This window comes from Malania oleifera, chromosome 8 (genome assembly GCF_029873635.1).
Source record: "Malania oleifera isolate guangnan ecotype guangnan chromosome 8, ASM2987363v1, whole genome shotgun sequence".
NCBI lineage: Eukaryota > Viridiplantae > Streptophyta > Magnoliopsida > Santalales > Ximeniaceae > Malania > Malania oleifera.
In genome coordinates this window covers 20,643,090-20,660,730 of record NC_080424.1, presented here as the reverse complement: position 1 = coordinate 20,660,730, position 17,641 = coordinate 20,643,090, and the positions used below count along the sequence as shown (strand labels likewise).

Sequence of the window (17,641 nt, the reverse complement as noted above, 5' to 3'; positions counted from 1 at the left end):
TTTCTGTTATTTTGGGTATACGTAATTATGTGTTTGGGATCATTTAGAACCACTTACAGTAAAGTACTTTTCTGGAAAAAAAATATTTATCTGAAAAAGTACTTATTTAAAAGTAGTTTGAGATTACTTATTATAAGTAGTATTTTTTCTGGTAGTTTGAGATTACTTATTATAAGACTTTTTTCAGAAAAAATACTTTTTTCAGAAAATACTTATTTTCCTAAAAAAGTTGTTTGGAAAAGTACTTTTTGAAATAAGTACTTAACTGTAAACCAAACACCACTTATTGACATAAGTACTTAATTTAAGTACGTTTCATTATAAGTACTTATTTTTTAACACGTTCCAAGTGGGGGCTTAAGTAAACCTGGCAAAGCAGATCGGATCAGATAATTTGTGGTGGATAAGGTGGATTATCTGGTGAAGAAATCATAATCCATATTCGACTCGTTTAAGTGGCAGATTAGGCAGTTTTGGGTCGGATAATTCATGGCGGATGGGCGGATAGTCTGTCATTTTCAAATATAATTTTATTAATAATATATTTTGTGTCATAATAATTTAAGTTGCATACGACAACTTGCGATTAGTTTGTGTATTAACTTTTCTAGTAACTATATCAATCATTGAATCGTTTATACTAATTAACAACTCTTGATTCATGTAAGTAAAACTGTAAGCATTAAAAACCATTCATTCATCAAATCGTCAACGGTTACTGTTGGAATTGGTGTATTCCCAAGAGGGGGGGAGGGGGGTGAACTGGAATTTTAAAACTTCTTCTTAGGTTAAACCAGATATCAGTAATGCACAACCTAGAGTCTTTCTAAGCATACACTAATTGCGCAGATAAAAGTAATATGCGAAAATTAATTCATGCGCATCATTCACAATATATCAAATATAACATACATGTGCTGGAATATAAAGTACTGGAAATTAAAAGTAGTCACATGATATGTTATCGGGGTTCGGCCAATACTGCCTACGTCCCTCTCTCAGCTCTCAAGTTCGAGGATTGTACTGATACTCACTTAACGTGTGGAGCGACATCGTATACAATACCAAATCAAATTACCAGGGCTGACTTCAACCTTTATAGACAATCCTTACGGGCTAGATTAACACCTCCTCAGGTCACGCCTGGAATACAACAAATGATGAAATACAAATTTTGTGTACAATATATGTGTTTCTCTAATAAGCAGATATGTACCAGTATAACCAATGCACTTCAATATGATAGGATTTATAAGCTCAGTGAAGATAATATTACAACTCTCAAGATAATGCAAATATTGCAATGAAAGTGTGAGAGTGTATGTGTAGGGATCTTTGAATTGAAATGACAATATCAATCACAACGTGCAATATCAAAGATCTTGAAGCACACAATCAAAATCTCGAAAATGATTTTCAAAAAACAAGCACATGAGATGTTTTGAAAACAAACTTGTCAAAAATATTTTCTTCAAAATACAAGACAAGCTCTTGAGTCTTGCAATAAGAATGCAAAGACTCACAAGCTTATGAAAGTTTCCCCACAAATTAAATTTATGGATTAAATCACGACGGAAAACTTTTGGCTTACTCTCACTAAAATCACAAAAACAATCAACACACATGAGAGTGTAAGCTTGTAGTGGTAGTGTAGGTTATCTCAAAATACTCTCACAAAAGTTGTTTTTGCAAAGGAATGAGAATAGGTGGAGTATGTAAGCTTGAATGTGAAAAATAGGCTCAAGGAATTTTCAGAGAATATTTTCGTTTATCAAAGTCTTAATCCTTTAGCTAATTTTTGCAAATGAAGGTATATATATAGCCTCTAACAAAAATATAACCGTTTGGACACGAAGGGAATTATTAAAAATGTTTAATCAATTTTGAACCTCAATTACCCTTAATAACCCGCTGTAAAAATGTGGCAACTCGAGAGTTTCGGTCTTTCAGTCCTTAGGGCCGGTCGTCGAAACAGACACAGACAGAAAAATTCACTTTCTGACCACGGGTGCCCGAGGGAACGTTCGAGTGGCTGGGCCAAGGCAATTTTCCAAACGTTCGACGTTCAGTCACCCGGTGAACGGTTTGGTCTGCCAAACTTCATACTTCGGTCGCCCGAGGTATTTTTGAACTTGGAGTTCGGGCGCTCGGGGAAGGTAAAACGTGATTGCTCTTATGTTCAGTTGACCGTAGTCATTCAGTTCAATTTTAGTTCGGTCGCCTGAGCCATAGTCAACAGTTTGACCTAGTATGGTTCGGTTGACCGAGGCATTTATAACGCCAAGGTTCGGTTGACCGCAGCCTTTTCAAGCTTTAATTTTGGTCCTGATTTTGATAAGTAGTCACCCCTATTCATATACTTATAACTTTTGAGTTATAGGAGATTTATCATGAGGTGCTTGGGGACCAAGAGTCAGTCTACGGCTTAGGTTTTTAAATTAAGCCCAAAAATTCGGCGTTGGTCGACCTTCAGGTTTGGTTCCCTACGATCAGTCTATGGCCTTTTGAGCATTTAAATCCTATCATGCATGCATATGCATTATTACAGACCATATTAAATATTACAGACCCAAGAGAATAAATGCAAATACAATAAAGAGAGAGGTCTTCAATTTTTTGCTACTTTAGATGCCATATATGAATATGCCGGGAGTATGTGCTCTTTGAGGTCTTTCTAGCATCCACTTTATTTTCATGTGTGTGTTATGAAAGATTAACCTGTTCAAGTACTTAGGTACACACATTAGTAACATACAGTTTGTCATTATCAAAACTAGGGATTGGACTTAAAAAGTCAACAGTTACATTTGTCTGCTTCCGATTCAAATGACGAAGATCCAAGGCAAATCATCACAATAAAACTAAGGAGTGTCAAAGATCCAAAGTCAATTGTCCGAGGATCATATATGCTAACAAATCAGAGCCTATTGATTCAAAAGGAGCTTATATGTCAACAATACAGATTGTATCTCAAATCATGGGATTTATGATATCTTATTTATTATTACCTATATCGTGTAATCGTGTTTAAATATCCTTGCTTGTATCCTCTCTAAAGCACGTAGTGTTCTTGGCTTAGTTATTTGAATAAAAATATCATTGTTCTTAAAAAAAAAAAAAGCGGTTTGGTGGATATCCGCCGAATAAACCTGACCCAGCCCGCTAAAGAGGCGGATATGAAAATGAAAAACCATATTAGACTCATTTAGCAAGCAGTTGATTATAAGTCAGTTAAAACAAGTCAGATGTTGGTCGGATTAACAGATTTTTATCCATTTTTCCAGGTTTAGGCTTAAGTTATATGTAGGTTATAAATACTTGGACAGATGTATTGGACAGTTGCTATATTTGAATTCATATTTCTGGAACTAGTTCCCCCCTCTCCTCCCCCTCCCCCCAAAATTCTTTTTTGTAACTTCTCCCTCTTCTCTTTTTCTCCCTCCTTTCTCCTCCTCCTCTTATATTTCTGTCTCTCTCTGTTCTGTTTCTATTTTCTTTTCTGTTCTGTCCTGCAACAGACTCTCATTTCTCCCCATTCTTTCTTCCTCTGTTCTTCCCTGCTCTCTCTATATCCCACCTTGCTTTGCTATATTTGACTTCTTTGAAGAAGAGCATGCTGGTTGGGTAGAGTTCCTTAATGGATATACCTTTGTTCGTAAACTTCGCTCTGATGTTTGAGAATAAGGTAGCTTCAGTAAAGTAGCTGTTCTTTTCCATGTCATGAGTGCTTAGATCATTGGATTTGATCGTTTGAAGGATGAGTGTTCTACTTGTCCCTATTTTGGTTCATTTTTTAGGGGATGATTGAGGGCCGTTGCAGAGGGTTTATAGAATTTGCCATCCATGAGGGTAACCTGTTCAGGGTACTAGTTGATGCATTTCCCACATTTCTTCTAGAGATTTTTTATTTTTATTTTTTATTTTTAATTTGGGAGTTGCATGCAGGTGTGTTACCTGGTCATTTGGGAGTGAATAGAAACATTACCTTGGTTGGGGATAGGTTTTATAAGTTTTCTTTGAAGAGGGATTTTGCTAGGACAGTGTCATGCTTGTCACTTGGTCGAATCTAGTGGATAAAACATTGGTTTTATGCCCCTCTTCCATACCTTGAAGTGACTTAAGTATGGATTTTTTTCCTGGACTCTGTAAAACAGCCCAGGGGTATGACTCCATATTAGTTTAGCACAAGTTTTCAAAGATGACATATCTTATCTCAAGTATTAAAATTTCCACACCTTTCATGTGGCCTTTTATTTTTTATTATTATTTTTTTTTTAATTTTTTTTTCTAATGAGAAAAATATATTAACAGAAAAGAAAAAAATAACAGTGAGGAGAACAAGTGTCATCCTTAGGAACAAAAGAAAAGTAACAATCAATTACAAAATAGCTGCCCTTGAAGCCCTTTTCAGGTTGGGCAGCAGCATCCCCTTAGAAAACCCAAACAGATGAGCCCAGAAAGAAGCTAGAAAGACAGCTTTATCTGATAACAAATGAGGAGAGGTTGTACGATCCTTGAAGATTTCAAATTCCTATCGATCTAAAGGGTCCACAAGGTAGCAAAAACCACACATCTCTATAAAGATCTTCCCCTTTTGACAACCTTGTGTGGCTAAATTTTTCTTCAAGGAGGTAGTCAAATTGCATGGTTTGTTGACTTCTATAGTGTCTGAAAAGGGGTGTCAAATTTTCTTGTTACTTTTGGAAGACAATTTGGAAAACGTGTGGGACTTGCTGTTTTCTTCTGCTCTTCACCTGCAAAATGATGGTCAAAGTTATGGGCATAATATAGGTGATCTAATGAGGTGCGTAGTGGGATAAGAATTGGACAATTAGGACTTAATTCTATCCAATGTTGAGTTTGGTTATAATAAATCTGTGAATAGGTCCATGTGTAAGTCATTTTGAATGTGTATTCAGTTACAAACGATGTGCACCTATTGATCTTGTTTTTTTTCCACCAGATGCTGTACTTCAGTATTTCAAAGTCAGTCCTTTGTTCCTCACATCCATGAGTTGTATGCTGAGGTTAGGCGAAAACTTGCTGTGAGTAATATGGACTACAAATTTGCTGTGGATGTTTATTGTGGCGCTAGAGAATTTAATGTGCTTGATGTTGTCATGGTTCACATTTGACCTAAGAACCACCCATAAATTCCTTCAAAAAAGCTCCATGCTGTGCCATTGGTCCTATCTTCATCTTTATGAAACTTGGACCTAATGCATATTTGCTTTATTTTCCTGATCATTTGATCATTAGTTTAGTTTTTTAAAATGTGGAGGATTTGGCACCTTGTCAAGGCATGTTTGAGTCTTCTGCTTTGCCTTGTCATTTAGTACTCAGGGTGAGCTGTTCCTTTGGTTCCATCCGTTTCTCAGCCATAGGACATAGTTAATTCTATTCTGGATGACAAGTTTGTGTCTCCTCAGTGGGTATTTGTTGTACGGCATCGTTTAACACTCCATCATGGCATTTCATTCTCACATTTGTTTGGGGCACTGAAATTTGACGTGGCGGGCATATTAAGATTCCTAGAAATGAAGGATTCCCACAAAACATGAGCATCCCACTTCCACCCTCCACTATGGTAAGTTTCATGGGGATTCCTTCCTCTGGGAATTCTACTTTTAGGACCAAATTATCCTCACTATTTTGAATGGTTGGACATCAATGACCCTATAGTATTATGACATGCTATTATTATATTTAAAATAATAAATTATTGATAAAAATGAAGGTAATTATTATTATGTTATAATAATGTAATATAATGGTTAAAATTTGGCATATTGCCCCTAAAAATTATAGTTAATTGGATAGTCTTAGCTTTATTTAATTTATCATAGTTGAATTTTTTAAGAAATGGATCTAATTAGGCACATTTCTTAGTAGGTTTTTGTGTTGAAAATATTGTTATCTTCATATATTGTTTATGCACATGTGAAGGGTATAATGGTGATTTCCATGTTGAGCCAAACCCTGGCATAGGCATTACTAGGCGCATTCTTGGGAATCTTATAGTGTGAAACAAACAAAAATATTTCCATGAGGCAGGCTGCAGGCTTTCCATTCCCAGAATGAGATTCTCGAGAATGTCATTCCATGGGAATATTTTTGATGCCGCAAACCAAACCCCCTTTCAAGGTGATTTTGACAGCATTTGGTTTGGTGTAGTCACCCACTTTGGATGCCTACATGGCTTGCTGAGGAGCTGTTCATTAAAGTGCTTGGGCTGTTAAGAGTCATACTTTACACTCTTCACACTGAGTTCCATTTAGCTTGGGAGTATGATCAGGGACTGTCCACATCATTTAGGCCGCCTGAGGAAACAATGCATGTATTCGATTTCTGTTTGTTTTGTATAATTTTCTATTTATGTTTGGGTTAATATGTAATTAATTTTCTTTGTGGGGTACTTGGGTAGTTGGAGTAAATTATTTGGTATATTTGATGAACACTGGGTTTGCACATTGAAGGCCTTTTGATCAATTATGTTTTGCTGTTTAGGAGATTTGGCAAGGGAAATGATAGGAAAGCTTTGTGGCGTTGCACTGTTATGGCTAGTATTTGGTGTTTTTTTGGTCGGAGAGATATGCTAGAACCTTCAAAGTTGTGGCTACTGCGAACAATTTGCTTTGGGGTAGAGTGGTTAATCATGTGTTGCTGTGGGTGTCGGCAAGTGGTTTTTTCCATCATGTTTCTCTGGAAGACTTGCAGTGGGATTGGTTCTCTCTGCTCTATTGAGTTGTTCCTTTTTTTTCTTCCCCCGTGATCTTGTAGCTAGTTTTTCTTCTTGTAAAAGGAGGATTTCTTATTCTTGTTTTTTCCTTCTTTTTGTATAATCTTCTCTCTTATAATGCAATTCTTTGTTTATCCAAAGAAAAAACATGGATAGTTGTGTTGAATTGAACAGTCAACATATTTGAGTTCAGATTTCCAGTCTCTCTTGTGCAGCCTCTTCTTCTTCTATTCATCTTCCTCCTTTCTTCTGTTGTGTCCTGCAATAGTCTTTCTCTTCTTCTCCCATCTTTTTTCTTCTGCTTTTCTTCTCTCTGTTTATAACCCCCAATTCTCTCTGTGTTTCTATTTCTTGTTGTCCTTCATCAGCATGCCTGCTGTATACCATGTTACATAATTGCCAATTGCATCTAAGTGTTCCAGAATAATTGCATATAAGTTTGTCAGAACAGTTTATTTGGCTACATATTAGGTTACACTAAGATGGCGATGCAAATAGTTGCATGGATTCTCATGAAAAGTTGGAAAATTTTTTCAATTCATGGATATTGAATGTAAGAGCCAGATTCATTCTGTCTTCCTTGAGTAGTTAATTAAATAAAGCGGATCCAAGTAGCCAGTAGGCACCAGTTTGGGCCATAGCCCTTTACATATTTATATATGATTTTTTTTTTTTTTTTTAGAATTGCATACTGGCACTGAATTTTTGAGCTTCAATGAAATTAGTATCCTTGCAAAGAAGTTGATTGAGACGAAAAAGATATTGTTAACCCATCAATTTATTTGCTTGTGAAATTAGTACTGAATTTTCCAACTCCTGCATTCATGCAAAATATATTTTCTGCAATGGAAAAAGTGAAAAATTGGTTGCACTGTTAGATGGGACATGGTTGGTGGAATGATTGGTTTGGTCTCTAATATTGAGAGAGATTTTCAATAGCATAGCAAACAAGTTGATTATGTAGTGATCCAAAAACATGAAAATATGTTGAGGGCAATTGTGGGATTTTATCTTTCATGGGAATAATGCAGTGAAATATGTGTGTGTATATATATATCTGTTTGTAAGTTGATATTAAGAGTCTGATAAATCTATGATAAGCAAACACTTTTAAAAACTCAATCTTAAGAAATGGAAGACTAAAATCATAAGATGCATTATGCATATGATAACCCCACCAAACAAAAATCCTAGGTCCGTCACCAAATGATATAATCATGAATTGTGTGGATTTCTAGTTTTGTTAATTACTTGTTACAGCATATGAATTCAACTTGCTAACTTGCCTGAAATAATTGGGGTCACAGTCAGCATTTTGATAAATTGATTGACCGTACAAAATGAGTTTGATTTATCTTTTTATTTGGGGCTAATTTCTATTTACCTTAAAATTTTAATATATCTATGTATTATTAAAACAATGGTTCATTACTTCTCTAGAATCCGGTGAATTGGCAGGTTTTGGGAATTCTTAGCATCAACTCTTCAAGTGCAGTATATATTAGTCTACATTTCCTCATACAAGTGTGTGATATTCTAATGTGGATTTAGGACCTGAAATAAACCAGTTGAACCGTACCAATTGGTTGCTGCACAGGCTGTTTGTATTCACAGTATGAAATTGATATGTTGACTTCTATTCCCTTCCATCCAAAACTTTTTCCCCTCTTCTTTTCGTATAATGTTTTGGTGGTGTTGATGTGCCTTACCATAATTGGTAGATTATATCCAAATACAGCAAACATCATTATCTTCCTTTAATCTGGAGCCTTCTGTTTCTGTTGACTAGGAAAATGGAATGTGATGCTTTCTATCAAACTATTTGGGGTATGGCTTTTACCTGGATAATTATTTGAATGTGAACAGGTATCCCGATCAAGTTCCATACCTCCAAATACAAGAGATGCTTTATACCAAGGACTTCCACCTAGTATAAAATCGGCTTTACGCTCTAAATTACTGTCATTTCAAGTTAAGGAGGAGGTAACAATTCTAACACCTTCCTGCATTTGAGAAAAAAAGAAATCATGATTTCCCTTGTGATATGCCAAGCTCCTGATTATAATATTGATAATGACCTTTTTACGGATGTGCTAATTTATAACCACTCTCTTTAATCTTGTTTTGTAGCTTGGTGTCCCACAAATCAAAGCTGAGATGGAAAAAACTTTGCGATGGCTTGTTCCAATTGCCACCAACACAACAAAGTAAAGCTGCCATCCTAGCAATTTTATTTTTCGGTTGCATTGCATTCATTAGCCCATTTTACAGATTGTCAAAAAAAAGGGCATAGAGAAGGGTACAATAGTAATGAAGGCATTTGCCCTTTTTTGATAAAATTACTATTATACCCTTTTGTGCTGTTCTCATTGAAATTGGGTAACAGAATGGTGTATGAAATGGATAACCAGAGGTGATCCTTTCCATTTTCCTGTGTTGCGACGAATTTATTTGAGTCTGTTTTTGTTTCTCTTTGTTCAAATACTGATGTGTGTTTTTGGGGTGTCTGATTTGGTTAGAGCTCATCATGGCTTTGGATGGGTTGGTGAATGGGCAAATACAGGGTAAGTTTGATGTAATAATTGTTTTTTCTTCACTTTAATCTCTGGGTCCCTGTACACTGGTTTGATTTTCTGATTAATTTCTCCAGCTCTGAGATGAACCGAAAGCCTGCTGGGCAGACTGACTTAATCCGGATTGAAACACTCCACCATGCAGATAAGGAAAAAACTGAAGCTTGTATTCTTGAATTGATAGTGTGGCTTCATCATCTTGTCAGCCAGTCAAGGGTCAATGGTGGAATTAGGTCTCCTGTTAAATCTCCCATTCGTTCCCCTAACCAGAAGACAATTCAGTTGTCTACTTATAAGCCTAATTCTCCCTCTACAATGCTTACGGTGGAAGACCAGGAAATGCTACGGGATGTGAGTATGAGGAAACCAACTCCTGGAATAAGCAAGAGCCAGGAATTTGACACTGCAAAAACTAGGTTATCCAAGCACCATAGGCTGAGCAAGAGTAGCAGCCACTCTCCAACAAATGAAAGTAAGAAGGGGCTCTTTCCCTTTAGGAGGCCATCTTCCATTCCTGTCATTGACTTTGACATCGACCGGATCAAAGCCTTGGATGTCATTGATCGAGTTGACACCATTCGGAGTTTGTAATTATAAGTAGTGAGATGCACAGGCAAAGGGACCTTGTGGATGCGTAGAGGGGTCCATCTGCTGCTGTATTTTTTGCTTGTTGAGTGCTCTTGGCTGTGGCAAGGGATGGTTATATGAGGCACAGGATGGTGGGTAATGGTAGTTGATGCGTTTTTTGTTATGTGAAATTTTAGTAAAGATGATGGGTGGCGATGTGTTCAGGGAGATTGATTGTTTTGAGAGGCAGAATGGGTATCCAGGGATATGCATGTACAGAATACTTACCATTTTCTTGATAGTTGAAAAGTTCAAGGCTCTGTTTCTGCTTTGTTCGTCTCCGTGTCTTGTTTTATCATTTTAGTAAGCAATAAAAAAGTGAATTATGTGTCAAAATTACAGTGTTTTCATACAATTCATCCCATCCACCCTTCCCAACAGTCATTGCTTGCTACCCCCAACTCGCTCTTCGGTACAAGAAAAGGGGGAGAGAGGTGGAGAAAAGACTAGGAAACCCAATTTGATGTAATAGTCCTAAAACCTGGAAATGATGCTAGTACATTCTAGCAAATAATAAGAAACCCAAAATGAAACATGATATCATTCACCTTTACGCAGCTTTAACTTCAAGCTTCAAGCTTAACTTCTTTGTAGCAAATGCACAATTACTGTGATTGACCAATACGAATTGCTCCTGACAAATCACCCCCAAGTCTAAAGTAAAAAGAAATTGTTCGTTTGCTTTTAATCTGCGAATATATTCTTTATAGGATTCAGATGTATGTGGAGCACCGCCCGTATTATTTTATTCTTGTTATGAAGCGTAACATTTGCCTCCCCTTCAATTAGTTCAGCTTCGCCGCCTTTCCTTTGAACAGGTGCCAATTGGGACACACGGCTCCAAATTAGTGACCACCACCTTGACACTTGAAACCGCTCACTCCTCTAGGGACCTCGCAGCCTGTGCCAAAATTGTATTAAACCTTGAAAATAGTATATGTTGAATGACTTTCCCCAAGTGTTCATTTGAGTTTTCTTGCATGGTAACTTCGGCAAATGGAGAATGAGCTTTAGGAAGATTGTGTTGCATATATTCCTTCACCAACCTAAACTGTGTCACCAATTGTATTAAGATGGCCTTTAGGAAGACCATGTCCCACACCCTCCTGACTATAAAATCTGCTAGCATACTCAACTACAGTCAATTAGGTTTCCTCATTCCACACCCCGATGATAAAATCTGCTAACATACTCAGCTACAATCAATTAGGTTTTCGCATTCCACACCTGGGTGTGATGATAAAATCTGCGAGCATACTCAACTGCAGTCAATTAGGGTTTCTCATTCCACATCCGGATGATAAAATCTGCTAGCATACTCAACTATAGTCAATAAGGTTTTCTCATTTCACACTAAAGAACTGGATATGGATGGGCTGTTGGTAACTAGAAGGCATAGTTGTTCTTACATAGCTCGCTTCATCCCATCCCGTCTTCGAAACTCTTTAAATTTTTTGCCTAGTTATCTCTTGGTTGATGGATGAATACCAAGAAACTCCTCTTTTCCTTGAGCTCGGCTTTTGCTTTATGATTCCTTACTCTCTCAAGTCTCAATCAAATGCATCTCAGAAAGTAGTGAGAAGCGAATAGAAGAGAAAAGAAATAACTCTCTCTAAGTTATTTTATTTGGTTAACATTGTTAGGAATTTATACTGAAACACATGTTTTATGTAATATGTTTCTTAGTATTTATTAATAACTTCAATTATTCCATTTTAATGAGAATCTTTGTGGGCAATGTTTGCCTAACATTATTTATTTAATGATTATGCATGTGTGTCTTTTATTCTATATAATAGGTGTTCTAGTGTGTAGAATACGACTTATACACAGAAGATTAGATCATCAGTTCTTATAGAATAAAAGTTTATTGTTTATAGTCTTAAATGAAATTGGACACACCATTGGTAGGACTGTAGCACAAGATTTTAATAGATCTGTCTTGACTATTGGGAATGGTACAGTTCTAACTCCTTGTGCTAGTACACTTTTTGTATATTAAACAAGACCGTCTTGAGGTAATTGTTTTTATACTGACTATATAAAACAATTAATACCTCATCGTTATTGTATAAAACAATTAATACCTTATGATTATTATGAGTGCTTATGCTCTTAATCCTGATATGATTATTGGACATGTGCATCTAGTGTTTATTACTTTTATTTATAGAAGAGTGAGATTCTTTATAGGTCAAAATACTCAGTGAGTTGGGCGATGACATTATGTGTATGGTGAACATTAATTATTAATGGAATCCACGTCTCGGTATCGGGATTGATGATACCCCTTTGACGAAGCTTATAAGTTTTAATTGTGTCAAACCTTGCAGGTGAATTTTGAATCCGACACATTAAATAAGTAAAGTGGAAGGTTTCAGGGAATTAATATGTCAATTACTTAAATTGTTAGTAATTTAATTTAATAGACGGGTATCTGTGATCTTTACGTGGGGAGATAAATAAACATTAAATAATAGGAGCTTGAAGTGCAATTATAATTCTTTCGTGGTATGAATTATATTTAACATAGTTAAGGATGAATTTGGGGCCGATTAGGAATTCATTACATGGGAAGCCTTAGTCATATTTGCCCAGAGGTCCCTATTATAGCTTATATATACACGCACTCCATTCAGCAGCTAGGAGAGAAGAAAAAACTTTCACAAAGGCAAATGTTTTTATGAGAGAAGAAAACCCTAACAGCTGCTTATGAGCCCACTCTCTCAGGAGTAAGACTTGTTCAAAGAATACAATAGAAGATTCCTAATCGTCTTTAAGAGCTTGTTTTTTGTATTTGCAGATTCGGGATCAAACTAGACAGATCTCGTAGGTATAATCCTAATCACGTAATTAGAGATTGCATAATCTGATTATTTTTTTTGTTATTTGTATGCACTACAACTGGATCCTAGGGCTATTCCCTAAGTCCCTTCAAACATATGGTGCAAGAAAGAGAAGAAAAGTGGAGAGAAGAAATTGGAAAATAAGTTACTTCGTTTCTTCCCTAAATTGGAGAGAAATGAGAAGAAGATCAAAACACCCTTATGAAACTTTAAAAGGTGGTTATGCGAGAGACAATTTTTGTAAGTACCAATTAACTTTCTATCTTCCTTCTTTATGTTCCTCTTTGTGCACTATCTAGTATAGTAAAACCAAATAAAATATGATGAAACTAATTTCTCTTATCTTCTCTTCTCTCGTAGTATAAGTTTCTTTCTCGTTCTCTCCAACGAAAAGGACTCTAGAAAAAAATTCAATGATTTTCCACAAATTTTAACATTGCAATTATTCTGACTAGCAATCATTCCAAAATCTCAAAATTTAGGTTTCATCTATTCCCCAACAACCATTCTGATTTTATTTTATTTCCATTTTTAAATGTTGCTTCCTATTTGTGCTAAATATTAAAGTTTATTCATGTCGGTTCTCATTCTACCCTATTTAAAACTATAGGACTAGGTATATTTAGAGTCTGTTTAGGTCTAGGACTTCGTTTGGGGAAAGGAAATGATGAAAATAAGAAGAAAATTTATTTTTATATCAAATACTATTAAAATAAAATTTTATTTTAATATAATTAAAAATTAAGAAAAATAAAATGTTAAAAATATGTAAAATAAAATCTTTGTTCATTTATTTGATATATTTATTTTCTTTCTCATTTTCCTTGGTAACCAAAAATGAAAAAGTGAATTCCTGCATATTTTTCTTTCTTTTTCTCAATATTTCTTTAGTTCCACATGGGCCCTTAGGCAACCATTTTTTTTTTTTCTTTTTTCCAATTTTCCATGCAATTTTAATCTACCTCTTCCATTTTCTCATTCAATCTTTTAATTACAAAGCCTAGAACATGCAAGCTCCAAGAATCACATTTGCAAGATCCATTTCTATAATCGTAAAGGAAATTAAGGTTTGTATGATTATTTGAAGTTGTTCTAAATTTGCACAATGATGTTTTATCTTTTTCTCTGGGAGAGGGGGGGGGGGGTGATGATCATGTTGAGAATTCCACTTGTGACTTTGTCTTACATTAGAAAAAAGTTAGTGTTTGATGGGTGCTTATATATATATATGGTGTAACCTAAGACCCAATAGACTTAAGTTTTTGGATCAAGTTGGTGCTCACTCATGTGTATCAAGCACACCTATGGATTCCTCCGGTGTTAACAAGTGGTATTAGAGCCGATGATTTATAACTCTGGGTGTGAGAATGTGTGACTAAGGCCAATAAGTATCATTTAAGTTGCCAAGATGGATTCAAATAGGGTCATGAGGTGAGAGGTAGGATTGATTTGGAGGCCCACATGGAATACAATCCGAGACACATAAGACGCAGTGGTAAGGCTCACTTGAGCAAATTGTTGGAGAATTAGTCCCATGAGGGAGAGAAGATGACTTTTGTTCAAGGGAGAGCAGTTGGAGCTCACAAGTGGTATTAGAGCCTACGGTTTATAACTCTGGGTGTGGAAGTGTGTGACCGAGGACAATAAGGATCATTTAAGCTGCTAAGATGAATCCAAATAGGGTCAAGACGCGAGAGGTAGGATTGGTTTGGAGGCCCACTTGGAATACAATTCGAGACACGTAAGACGCAGTGGTAAGGCCCACTTGAGCAAACTGTTGGAGAATTAGTCCCATGAGGGAGAGAAGATGACTTCCGTTCAAGGGGGAGCAGCTGGAACTCACGAGTGGTGGAGCTTCCGTTCAAGGGGAGAGCAGTTGGAACTCACAAGTGAATGAAAGATTGTTGAGAATTCCATTTATGAATTTGTCCTACATTAGAAAAAAGTGAGTAAATGATGAGTACTTAAATACATGATTGGGCTTAAAATCTAATAGGTTTAGGCTTTTGGGTCAAGTTGGTGCTCACCCAAGTGTATCAAGTACACTTATGGACTCATCCGGTGCTAACAGATCATATCATGTACATGAAACTCAAAACTCAAGCATTTGAGTCTTGATGTGTTGACTTCATTTGTTTGTTTGTTTGTTTTTTTTTTTGTTTTTTGTTTTTAAATTTAATTTATTTTTTTAATATTGGAGAGTGTTTTGGGGAAAATGCATCAGTGTGTGTATGTGTGTGTGTTTTTTTTTTAATTTTTAATATGTATTTAAAATTAAAAGTATCAAGGCATGATATGACAATCTAGAGTGTAGTGGTTGGAGAAAGATGCAATGAGCATTTTGGAAAGGCTGCAAGTTCTTCTAGATTAGGATTAATTTTAGGGATATTTTGTGGCTAATAAACTGCACCGCGAAAAGACTCCAAGATTTGTAATAGATAAATTAGGAGTAACTGTACAATATTAGTGGCAAAAAGAGATTCTCCCATGTGAAAATGCAACTTGGGGGGCATGAAAGGTGCCACAAGGTGAATCCTCAACCCACGCTTCTAGACCTCATGAAAATATTAGAAATGATAAGAAATTAGAAAGAAAAAATTTTGAATAACTTCTTTAGTTTTTGCATAAGAGTGACATAAATATAAATGTACAACATAATTACACATTAAATGTGCCTAAGAAAATGACTCACTCTTGATTATAATTGGTTTTTACATTTCTAGACTCCAATGACTTTATAAATAAGCTTTGAAATGAACTTTGTAAATAAACTTGGACTTAGAAAATGATGAATGTGAACATGACAATAGTGAGTCTATTCAAGAGGCTCCTTTCCCTTTTGCATATTTTCCCCATTATTTCCATTTCCCCTATATATATGCTGGCACTTAATTCATTTTTTTTTTCTTTTGAAAAATATAGGTAAAATTATGCAAACCCTCTCTATTATTTGACACAAAAATAAGGAGATACCTTGTGATATCATTACAACCACTAAACTCTCTTGTACTTTCCAAAATTATTTTAAATCATAATCTCAGTAATTTTTATTAGTAAAATATGCTAAAAAGTCCTGCACAACAATTAATCAAACTAAGATATTAATTAATATTCACGGGAAGTTCAAGGCTTACTCCCTTATTGCTAGTAACAAACATGTCAAATCAATTCTTGATCTACATATATATCCACCTTGTAGGCTTATGTTGTGATTAACTAAGCTGTAAAATTTGTATAAATTTTAACCCACCTAATTAATATTTTAATTTAATTATATAGTTTTATGAATATTATGGTCTTTTCATCACCTCTTATTTATAGAAAACAATATTGTTGTAGCCAAAAAATGATTGGATTGATCGGATCGACCATGACCTCAAATATATGCTAAGAATTAAGAAAAAGAGGCTTGGAGGACTCGAGGTGTACTCTAGGGGCTTACTATGATGCCTAAGTTAGGGAATATGGAATGATTTAATTATTACAATAGTTAAAGAATGAGTGAGAATGAGATGCATCGCCTCTTCCCGGAGTACCCTTTTTTATAATTGTTATGACCTTCCACCCATTAATTTTCTCATTAAGGAGGGGTTATAAGGGAGTTATGAAATTTAATTGGATAAATGAACCTTTATTCTAACTTTTATTGGAGGTCATTATCTCCTCTAATTGTCTTTAAATTCCATGTCTTAATTAGTTTATTGACTTTGTGTAATGGTCTTATCACTACTCTTTGATTAAAGTGTAAATTTTATGTTCCATTAGTTGCCCCGATTCCTGAGCCTAGAAATTACTTTTCTTGGCTTAGGAGTAGTTTTAAGATTATATATATATATATTGAAGTTGAATAAATATCCTTTGCCTTTGACCAAGTAGGCCTTTGGTTCTAGCTGAGCAAAATATGATTAAGTTGAACATAAATTATCAAAGCCAAGTAGGCCCCATCTATGATGAGTAGAGTTCATCCAGTTCAAGTAGGGTTCTCTCCTTTATTTTTCGTTGAGTAGTCTTGTGACGTCCCGAACCTGCCACGTGGGGCCTAGAGTGCCACGTAGGAAAACCTACATAAATTCCTATAATAGTGTTTGATACCATAAATGCACAACCCGCCCCCAAACTGGGGTCCTGGGTGTTCCTGTCCATAACTGAGAACATAAATATGCAACGAAAGACAAACCATCTCAAAACACATTACCAAATTTCTAATTGTCCCAAACACAATTACAAAGCTCCCTGTCATTATATTACAACCCAACATAATAAAAAACATCATTTGGTGTCTCACTAGTTTTGACAACCACTATTGATAGTCTAATCCCAGCCCAAAGTATGCTACGCTTGATTCCCTAAAAGACCTGAAATATTATATGGATATTAGGGTGAGACACTTCTTAGTAAGGTGGATAAGATTATCATCAGTGTGTGGCTAACATGATTTTTAGTGTGAACATAATACTTTCATTTATTTAAGTGAACATAAAATGACATTTGAAAATTGTATTCACTTGTATAGCTTAAAAATACACATACCTTTCCTTCATAACATAGTTTGGCTCAATATAGCTTATTTATCATAAATTCACAAATATTTGTTTTACAGGAAAAAGGAGATGATGAACCCATTCACTTTAGTTTTTCCCAAATACGTATAATAATCAAATCTAACATTTTTATAAGCTTGATTCGTTTAGAAAATCACATATACCGTTTCTAGAGTCATATACAACAGTTTAATCGGTTCATATTTCAAAAATAACTGACATAATCTAATCCTTTTACCTGTTCCTAGAAAATTTGCCTAAAACCTTCAAGAACACGAAACCCTAGCCGCTTAAACCTACCGAGGATCGACAACC

The 17,641-nt window shown here is 35.4% G+C and overlaps 1 protein-coding gene across 2 annotated transcripts in view; it reads left to right on the top strand.

Annotated features, from left to right (window-relative positions):
• Positions 1–10,211, top strand: part of LOC131161516 (protein PSK SIMULATOR 1) — a 60,959-nt gene extending 50,748 nt beyond the window's left edge. For both annotated transcript variants that reach the window (XM_058117332.1, XM_058117333.1), the window contains exons 10-13: positions 8,606–8,722; positions 8,870–8,946; positions 9,259–9,303; positions 9,390–10,211. In XM_058117332.1, the coding sequence (XP_057973315.1) occupies positions 8,606–8,722; positions 8,870–8,946; positions 9,259–9,303; positions 9,390–9,903 (753 nt within the window). In that variant the 3' untranslated portion in view covers positions 9,904–10,211. The remainder of the gene's footprint in view (positions 1–8,605; positions 8,723–8,869; positions 8,947–9,258; positions 9,304–9,389) is intronic.
• Positions 10,212–17,641: the final 7,430 nt, after the last annotated feature.